Here is a 10,277-nt window from a genome sequence, read left to right as displayed (position 1 = left end):
TTCCGCACTCCTTTGGTCCACTTGTACTTGTGGCGTCGACAGAAATGTCGAGAGACGAAACAACAGTCATTTTTCGTGTCGCTCATCACGTAAGACTGCCGCTTTCCCACGAGAACGTGCAGTTGACAGGTTTTCTAAGGGTCAAGTCTTGTACCTTCTACTCCCCCCTCCCCCAAGCTGGCCTTGTTTTCCTGGCATTTTTCATGCTTAACGGGACGTGATAGCTTCATTCCGTACAATTTTACACCTGCGTCTGATCGTCACAATTTCTGGTGTGAAATCGGGAAGAAATTTGGCGAATTCTGGCGAAGAAATTGCCAAGTTCCATGACAGTCTCCCACGGCCTTTGACCCCACACCTGTGACGTAGAGGTCCCACGAAGGCGGGAAGAAACCATCCATCCCGACTCCATCCCTCGTATCTAGGAGCTGGATGTCCAGATAATGATTTCTGGAAAAACTAGGTGTTTGCAAGATCGACAGCATCGTTACCTAACCTCCTGCTTGCCTTCAGATAAAAGAGTTGTTGTTGGTGCGACATCCAGGCACACATGGCTGACCGAAACGCATTCCATCATTTTACCTCCAAGGGTTCCATCTGACACGGTGCCGAATAGCAGATGTGGACATGTCACAGATGATTTTGAGTCCAAAGCTGACCTTTGCAGTCATAGATGTAGATACGAACGCGTGATGGTGGGTGATCCATCGAAATTGCCTTGCACAGTTTGAGTTGAAGTAGGCAGCAACGGTGTGTATGTGTCAGTGTGCGTGTGTGTCTGTAATCCGACGGCATAGCCACACACTGACATACACACAAACACGCACACACATACACGCACACTGACACAAGCTTGCATACTCATTTGTGAGAGAGAGAGAGAGAGAGAGAGAGAGAGAGAGAGAGAGAGAGAGAGAGAGAGAGAGAGCGGAGAGAGAGAGAGAGAGAGAGAGAGAGCGAGAGAGAGAGAATATGTGCATGTGTGCACATATTGGCCTCCATCCCACTAGACCGGAGCGGTCGCCCTGCAACCTCCATATCATCGGCTGCGACCTAAATCATTTGTGTAACCATTGATTTCAGAATTGGAATATCATGCAAAATGTCAAAGTAAGATGAAAAGACAACTAAACGCACAAAACATAAAGATATTCGATTCTTTTATCTCTGAAATTCAACGTCGCCCTTAAGATGATGTCAGACAGGTGTGTGACCTGTGCACAAAAGTGCCGACGCAAGGAGGCGCTTTCAAAACATGCACTACCTGTCCAATCTGGACCGTAACGCAATACTTTGGTACCGTACCAAGCTTTATGTACGGAATAAACCTGTGATGCTTGCGCCGCAAGATTTAGCACTGTACCATATATCAAAGCAACAGCAACTTGCAAGTAGCAGCGATTATCGGAGCTCACGTGAACGAACAAGGGTGAAACCAAGGCAAGCAACTGATAACCCAATATTATGATAGCTTCCCAGGTAATTATCGTTCATCTCATAATCAGCGGTGGCCAAACGCTGTAAAACGCACCTGTGCGCCTCCAACAAATCAATATCAAACAATGGCCCCCCTTCAATTGACATAACAATTATCATCGGTCTATACATCCTTCTCCGCTTATATAAGCATTCTGCACAATTACAAGAACATCGCATGACATCAAGACGTCTATGTTATGTTACATCAATTTTACAACAGCTAGAATATACGCTTGCTCCTACTCAGGACATAGCGATTAGTTACTTTGCAATCCCAACAATACCGCCTCGCATTTTATAACATGTCGTGTACTTAAGGCTTTTGTGAAATATGTTACAATAACAAATGTGTCCTCCCCCTCTGTGTGAGTGATCCTGCAGTGTCCCCACACCTGTACGCCGGACAGGTGGATCGATAGGAGAACAATACCGCGCCGACACGCAACATCGCCATCAGGTGTTGTCACCGCCTCCGCTACACGGAAGTCCTGGCCGAGCGATTCGGACAAAATTGGTTGTGTCAATATGGCGGCAGGTGCAGGCGTTATTCGGCGGTGAGATTAAGTGCATCGATCCGCCGCCATGATGGTTATAGTCCGTCACCGTCAGTACGGGTTTGTCAACCCGTGCACGGCATCGCTATTTCGTAAAATACGTTATAGATTGATGCAGATAGCACATCGCGATATGCCCTACTATACTGTAATGGTATATAAAGTACAGATTGGAATCAAATCATTCATGTTCCGTGTATTCATATCATGTTGTTATGGCAGAGAATAAATCATACATGAGAGATAATGTTACAAAGAAATTCCATAACCATCATCAAGACCAATCGTCCATGACATTACAAGATTGTAGCAGGTATATGCTCTACCGCAATGATATGAAAAGTACAGAATAAAATCCATGTTTCTATGATATCATCATGGGACGTCGACGTGCACTGCGAACAGAACAAATCATATAATGTTATGAATTTCCAGTTTCCTATATAATATTTTATGGCGTAGAAACATAAAACGGTCGGCAAACCGCAAAAGCAAAATGTAATCGCGTCGTTGACGATGTGAAATCCCCGGTCGACAAGGAAAATCCTGCGTGGACATTAGTAGACTATTAGATGAGCTATTAAGGTCCCTCGTGTGCCAACCGTGCGACGTGCGAGGGATGAGAAAATGAGTTTATCAGTCGAACCATCTCCGCGTTGTACCCCTGTCAGCACCATTAATGTGATGGCGTGTAGCACCAAGGTCAGAACCAGCATCATGTCGAATACAAATTGGTGCATCAGTCATTTCATCTCAGCATCTTCCATTCAAGACAACTAGGCTGGAAACATTTAAAGATGTGAAGAAAAGTGTTCGTATATCGTGTAGATGCGTGTATGCGGGCGAAGGAATGAGGCAGCCACACCCAGCGATGCAGAGTCTTGGGACCAAGGAGCTACCCTGCGATACAGATGGATAGATATGCAGTTCAGACGGCATGAACATGATGCAAAAATATGAATACAGTATACCGCATCATACCAAGAAACGTTATATCAATCATACAAATAACATCATGATTTTTCTGATTGTTTAGGGATAACGGTTGTTGTAACGCATCCGCAAACAGATGATATCTAATATTGAATCCATAAATCTATATGCAAACCTTTGTTATGATGGCCTTGGATGGGGAATGTTGCGAAGTTGGCTATGCTATAACCTGTGGTACGACTCAAGTTTTTAATTTTTTTCATATCTAGGCTATTTCCATATTGAGTGGGACACCTCGAGATAGATCTATCAGTTTGTTGGGAATCAATTTCGATTCAAATTAGCTTACATCAAAGGTGAGGTCCTACAGCCGCTGCACTTAACGATCGAGACATGACTATTGGATCAAAACGTGGGATGATTAATGGGGCTTTAATGGTAATGGCGTTGTGGAGTATGTCAACGAGAATCAAACACAGATGGATCAAAGTACAAATGTACATGGGAGCATAGAATATGTGTATTTTTCTACTTACCAGTTGACAAATTTGGTCTATCAACATTCTTAGACAGAGGCTAACTGGAGGCATTGCAAAGGCGTCAAATGTTTCTCTTCTGTCGTTGTAATATCAGTACCACTTCTTCTTCTTTTCATCCTGTCGGACGATATGTTCAACGTCGATGGACTCGACCGTGGGCGGCTAGTCCAGCTCTACTCTTGCAGAGTACCACACTGCCCACACTATAGCGCGATTTCTGCCGGCCTGCAATTTCTGTGAATGTACAAAATTACTAGTGGTCCTCATTCATCCAGTAGTGGCGATGCATAGACTACAGAGTCATCAGCTGCCTGGCCGGTCGTTGACACCTGTTCACATCCGCCAATACGCACCATCCAACACTCGGGCCGTCTGAATTACCTGTAGGTACAAGACTTTCGCATACGAGTATACAATCAGCAGTGGAGCCTGTGAGACCTCCATGTGACAGTACGTGAGGTTATTGACACCTGTCCGTCTCACCAATCATCACGTACGTCATCAATGATATATATATATCGCCCATTACAGCTCCTAGTAAATCATGTAAGCTTCATATCAACTATAACCAGCGAGTCTTAATCCTGGGTGGGCTTTCCTTTTCTTCGCCGAAATAACCGCATAGATCTACCAACAAAACCCCTCTACGGTATCAATGGAGCCACCTGCGGCCTGTGTCACTTGATGAATGTATCCCACCTTAATCCGAGGCAATCTCTTATCATTGTGAGAGGTGTTAGCTACAAAAGCTCTGTTCTACACACCTGCCAGTTCCACGGCAATCTGAGAATGACTACGCGATTAATAAACTTTCCCTCAGTACCCCATAATGGGTACTGGGTCATCTTCGTGTGAAAGGTGCTACACGATTATGCATGTAACGTTGTATATTCGTTCTACCCCCCCCCCCACCCCTTACACTTCGTTTTCCTATTAGAGTCAATTCCATGTCACTGAGAGGGTTTTCAGATGATATTGCTAATAAGTTTGAACAATTTTAGAGAAAAGACTATTTCAGTCAAAATAATTCCAGACTGTTCAAACAATTAGAAATGAAAGTTTTAACATGTTTGAACTCATCTATATATTTTGGAACTATTATGAAAGTATTTGCACAAATATCTCTTTATTTTGAACAGTTTTCAAACATCTGTGTGATTGTTCTACTGTTGGAACATGTTCCAACATTTTGCATCATTCTCAAAATGGTAGATTTGGGTTATCGCCCCCATAAAAGTAGGTGCTACTCAGGCTCTATTGTCTGCCTCTGTATATTTTTAGATTTCACGTCTGGACACTGGCAACTCTTTTGTCTTTAGGTGTCTATGCATGGCACCTAGGCCTAATCCCGTAGACTTTGAAGGGATGTGTGAATTGCCCTGTTCCCAGCCCACTGACCCAGTTATATCATATTTGTAGAATGTTGGAACATGTTCAAACAAATAATCAATCTATGTTGCAACAGTTTAGAAACTAATACAAATAATGTGTTCAATGTTGGAAATTTGTTTAACCTGTTGGAACACAGCAGAAAATATTTATAACACCAAATAAATGTTGGAAATTGTTCTTAACAGTTACTTATCTCACATAGATTGTTACAAAGGTTTTGTAAATGTTAGAACAAAAAGCAACAAACACCCTCTCGGTAATGTGGAATTGACTCTACTCCTTGCCCCATACAATTTCAGTCCGCTGATGCGACAAATCATTTACCAATTCAATGGCTTTTGGGGTAAATCTATCCTGTCAATCATGTTGTTTTGTAATGTAGATGTCATTAGATTGAGTGCTATGGCTATTCGATATTCATTGCCCAACAATAACTGATTGACCTTCCATGCACCTAAATGACCACGCTGCCACTTTGTATATAAATGTACAAATATTTTTATTACACATCAATTAACGAAAATAGTGATACATTCTTTCGTGTCGTCATATATTTTTTGTCTTCTTCATTTTCTCACTCCCCACTTCATAGCTCCATAAGTTTAAAACTTTGTGTACAAAAAGTAATATAAGACCACATTTTCAGTCAGTATACAACAGATATCTACACGGTACTACACACTTGTTTTCCTGAATACAGCATCATATTGGGTGGGTTTAACACTGCCAGAGAGGTCCAAGCTGATCTGACACTACAGAAGGAATCATTACAATGTCCGAATGTAACTGTCAGGTTCTTTGGTGGGTCTTTTTTAATACCTTAACTTTACTACACATACAAACACAGCAAGAGTATGGGACTTTCCATCTGTGCTAGAATGACATATACTGCACCAATGTTTGGTAACTTTATACCCATTCACACAGTACAGAATATTTGTTTTAAAGATGCTGGGAAAATAGTCTGTCCTTATGGTCAGTATTAACAATGCAGCAATTACATCTGCAGACAGGTAAAACACCTGGCGTCGAAATCAGGTTCAACAACAGTCAGTGTGTCCTTTGGTTTCAACAACACTCAAGTCTTTGCACAATGTCTGGCTAGCCGGTGCTGCCTTTTCTGATTTTTCTCTCAGGAAGAAGCAATAGTGGCATGGACGAAGACAGCGTTGGTGGGTTCCATCACTTCGTTCCTTGCAGAGGGGTGGGCAACAGGCTGACCGGGAGATGTAGTTTCTGGCACACCGCTAGGGTTTCTCACCTGGAAAAAAGCCAAAAAAACATGGTCAGAAACAGATCAACATCACTCAATGGTGAACATGAACCAGTTGTAAACATATCCCCACTAGGTGTCTCTTATATTTACCCTATTCATCCACACCCTTTGCAGTGCATGAAAGGCATTAGGGTGAATTCACTACAACTTCAATGGCTTCTCCTTTTCACAACCTCCCGCCTACCATAAGCTGTTTTCTTTACGACAGGTGCAATTTTACAAATGAAATACAACAAACAGCCTATCGGGTTGCGCCAAGAAACAAATTGTCTGCTGGTTCCAACAACAATTAGTATTTATTCCACACACAAAACTTAACTATTGTGTTTGGAACACCCACATCTTCAAACTAAGGGAGAACCTTTGTCTACATTGCTTTGAGAAGTTGGACAGAAGTCATGAGGCAATTGTGAATGGGTGAACTACACTGGCAAACAATAGACTGCGAAATGGGAACTAGGTGCCAAGCTCCACCCACCCCGCTCCCACCACCTGGACGGCCAGGTGCGCCCACAGGTGAGGCCTCAGGTGATCAGGTGTCAATGGATTACCTATTAGTCTGATCATGTGTCCGTGAATTACCGTGCCAGCCAAACCTCTTAACTGTCACCATTAGTGTCTACACAAAGAGTTTTGACCTAGAAATAATTTGGATTTTTTAAATTTTTTTCTCAAGTTCTTATCTAAGGTACAAGTCAAAATAATATAGAAGTGTTCTTACCTGATTCTAAGGATGACTCCTCTAGGGCTAGCACACTCTTGTGGTGGGTAGAACTGTCTCTGGTTTATCTGAGAGCAACGTCTGGAAAGACAAGAAGAGAAAACACATTTAATTCATTTGGCAGAGAAAATAGCAACAATGGCGCATCTTTGAACAGTGGAAGATCAGAAGAGCTACGGTTCAAGAGAATTTCCGCGAAAAGTTTTACTTGCGTAGGAAGGTGGCTTACAGGTGTGAGATGTTATCACAACAGCAGGTGAACCGTCGTGCACAGGATGTGCGCTCTCGAATATCGCTTGTTTAGGTTGAAACATACGAAGTTGTTCAACGTCTGTAGGGTGGCGCCACCTAGTTTTGTCTCGGGGACGGATGGACGATGAGGCCGCAATATCTCAAGGCAAGAATGTGGCCAGTGAGAAGGAACATGAGATTGGGACCGGCTGTTGTCGGGGTATGAGTTGTTGGGTGTGGGGATACAGGAGTCGTATGTGCCGTAGGATTTACGCACATGGGACGACTCTGGACAGGATCTTTATGATGAAAAATTAAATGTCTTTTTAATCCTAAAAATGAAATCAAGGACATGCTGTGGAAATAAGTCGTGTAGAAATTTAAAACAAACATCGACTGCCGAGTCGCTTTGCCGCAAAAAAAAAATTATTCAAAGAATCGATTTGTTAGCTGTTACCAACGTTTAGTTTGACGGAAAAAAATACCCAAAATCTTTTATTTCGGCCTTCCAAGGCGATCGTTTCGGGCGTTAGCTAGAATTGCGCCAGAGGAAATACGAATCCTGAATTGTGAGGAGGTTGTGGCGCCGGAGTGTCCCCTTGCCCTTGAGACAACACGGTCTGAATTACTACGTCTGTCAACGTGTCCTCAATTACAGCCGACGGCAACACAACTCAAACGTGTGAAGGAGACACAAAACATGCGACTGAAAGGTTCTTCCCCCGACTGGCTAAATGAAAGAGGAATGAGAAAAGCTCGGAATGCCCGCTTCCTTGAATCAATGATAAATTTGCCGTATCCGAAATAGGTTCAGCTTGCCAATATTTTCATGGCTACCAACAATACGTATTCATAACAGTTGCAAATTGAGAGTTAGCGTTCCGATGACATTTGTCCACTCGTTCTTAAGTTAAAATTATGAACAAAAATCATGACCGGCCATGTTGGATGGTTATCAAGGTTGGAATGTTTGACGAGCTAATTCCTAACCATTTCCAGCAAGGAGGAGCGCCACACAGCTGCTGGGTTATGATGTACATACACAACTGGTTCCTATATAGAGCACCAATCTGCAAAAATACACCCATCCCTACATGCACAAATGTCTCACATTTTTCCAGTCCAAAAAGCTAACCCGTGGCCCAGAAAATGATATCTTCATAAATCAGCAATTACTGATTTAAATGCGTCGAGGCGATAATGTCAGATTCGTGACGTAATCGACTACACAGGTGCGCAGGGCGATGGTGAGATCTTTCTCAAGATACAGCCCGGAATAGCGAGTCTTCCAAACAAGACATGATGTTATTGACACACGTACTTCAGCTTAATGTCGGACGGGAAACTACTATCACCGTATCCCACTTCAACATTTATGTAATGTAGAAACTATTTATAAGAAATTATGTGCAAGGAGGAAATCGTATGTTGTTCTCTTGCGCGGTTTTCGGGAAAACAGGAAACGATAAAGGCGTGTAGAAACATCAGCGCACCGGTTGCCTTTGTAGCACCCACTTCACATCATACAAACAGTCTATATTTAGATGATTGTGAGAGACGTTTATCAAGAAACATTTAGCACATAATGATATTTCTGCTTAGGGTGAAGAAAAAAAAACTGAGGCAAAATTTCCATACATAATTTCTTATGACCGCAGCCGAAATTAACATGAAATACCTGATGTAACATCTGTGTTGAGGCCTGTTCTATCGCCTCGTGTCAGACGATTCCCGGGGAAAGTTAACACTTGATTGTAGTATTTTCCAGGAAAAAATCGATTTATTCCTGTCTTTAAGTCTCGAGAGGCGTGCAAGGTCATGACGAGGCGTTGTGCCTAGTCAGTGCACGTACGGAACAGCACTTAGGTGGGGCGGGCGCCGGTATTACGTATGGGGAAACGTGAACATACTACCAGAACAGCAGCGGAAGTGGCAATTTCAGGAGGAAACACATTTTTAAGCGATTGTATGAGCATCTCCAGGCCTCATGGCATGCACACACTTCACTGTGACAACACTTGAGCTACAAAACGTTTGCGGAGACATGAATACACATTTCGAGTGTCCGACAGAGCGGTGGGCCCATAAAACGGTAAATACATGGAAATCACACGGAACTATGGAATGGGACTTAGGCATAGTGGCACGAATATCAACAGAACCGTAGGGAAAAAAAGAAGAAGTTCTTACCTGTGTGTGTGTTTGTCTGTTGTTGCCGTCTTGTGTGAGTGCGAGGGCGCCGAGAGGTTTTCTGTCCCGGCCGGTCGGGCTCGTCTCCGCCGCCATCCCTACAGACAGCGACAAGGCTTGCACTCCCGGATGTCCATCCAACGCCGTCTGCAAGTCCTGGATATAGTCTATTACATGCTGGAGGATCTCTATTCTCGACATCTTCTTGTTGCTAGGAATTGTCGGCACGAGTTCCCTCAACTTGGAGTAACAGTCGTTCATGTCCATGTTGTACAGCGACTGTAAGCCGGACGAGCTGGGAAGGGCCGTCTTTAACGCCTTCATCGGGATGGGATCGTGAAGCTTCCGAAGGGCGGCTTCGCTGGCAGGCAGCGCGGACATCGGGCTCTGCGGCTTCATTTCGGAACCGTAAGACAAACTGCTGCGACTTCTCGACGATAAAATCCGTGCGATCGCTGGTATCCTTCACGGTGCACGCGCTGAGAATGTTTCTCTAGGAATGCCTGTGGCTCTGATGATGTCGAAGGTTTATATCTGAACCAAACAAACAGCGGCTTTCCCAGCTGTGGACACAATCAGGCCACGCCCCTTCACCCGACCTAACCAATGGGCACAGGGCAATCACCGACACCATTGTTATTTTGACACTAATGTCGGGGAGGTGGCCAATCAGAAGGCGAGAAGCGCCACGTCGTGTTGAACTGCTCCACCCCGGGGCGCCCCGTCGCCAACATGTGGGGCACTGCATGTTGAAGACCGGTGGGTCTCGATAGTCTGACTTTTAGGGGCTTCGTGACGTCACACGGCCCTTTTCACACAGGGATTCCCCCGTCGGGGAAGCGTACCGGTGTGTTTTGGAACTTTTCTCGGGTTCGGTGCGGGTTGGCACCGCCACACGAGGGTTGAGTTGGTACGTTCCCACAGCTGCACCCGGGCTGTGTGTACTTTTCGCATGACAGCCA

At 44.1% G+C, this 10,277-nt stretch overlaps 1 protein-coding gene across 1 annotated transcript; it reads right to left on the bottom strand.

The window, feature by feature from the left end:
- Positions 1–5,837: 5,837 nt before the first annotated feature.
- Positions 5,838–9,890, bottom strand: LOC136427674 (DNA-binding protein inhibitor ID-2-A-like). The gene is made up of 3 exons (XM_066416724.1): positions 9,316–9,890; positions 6,895–6,975; positions 5,838–6,158 (listed from the first exon to the last, which is right to left on the bottom strand). The coding sequence occupies exons 1-2, from the start codon at positions 9,712–9,714 to the stop codon at positions 6,922–6,924; spliced, it is 453 nt and encodes a 150-aa protein (XP_066272821.1). The 5' UTR covers positions 9,715–9,890; the 3' UTR covers positions 5,838–6,158; positions 6,895–6,921.
- Between the last annotated feature and the right edge of the window lie 387 nt (positions 9,891–10,277).

This window comes from Branchiostoma lanceolatum, chromosome 2 (assembly GCF_035083965.1).
Source record: "Branchiostoma lanceolatum isolate klBraLanc5 chromosome 2, klBraLanc5.hap2, whole genome shotgun sequence".
NCBI classification, from domain to species: Eukaryota; Metazoa; Chordata; class Leptocardii; order Amphioxiformes; family Branchiostomatidae; genus Branchiostoma; species Branchiostoma lanceolatum.
Note: the sequence above shows the minus strand (reverse complement) of the source record. Positions and strands in the feature narration are given on the sequence as shown.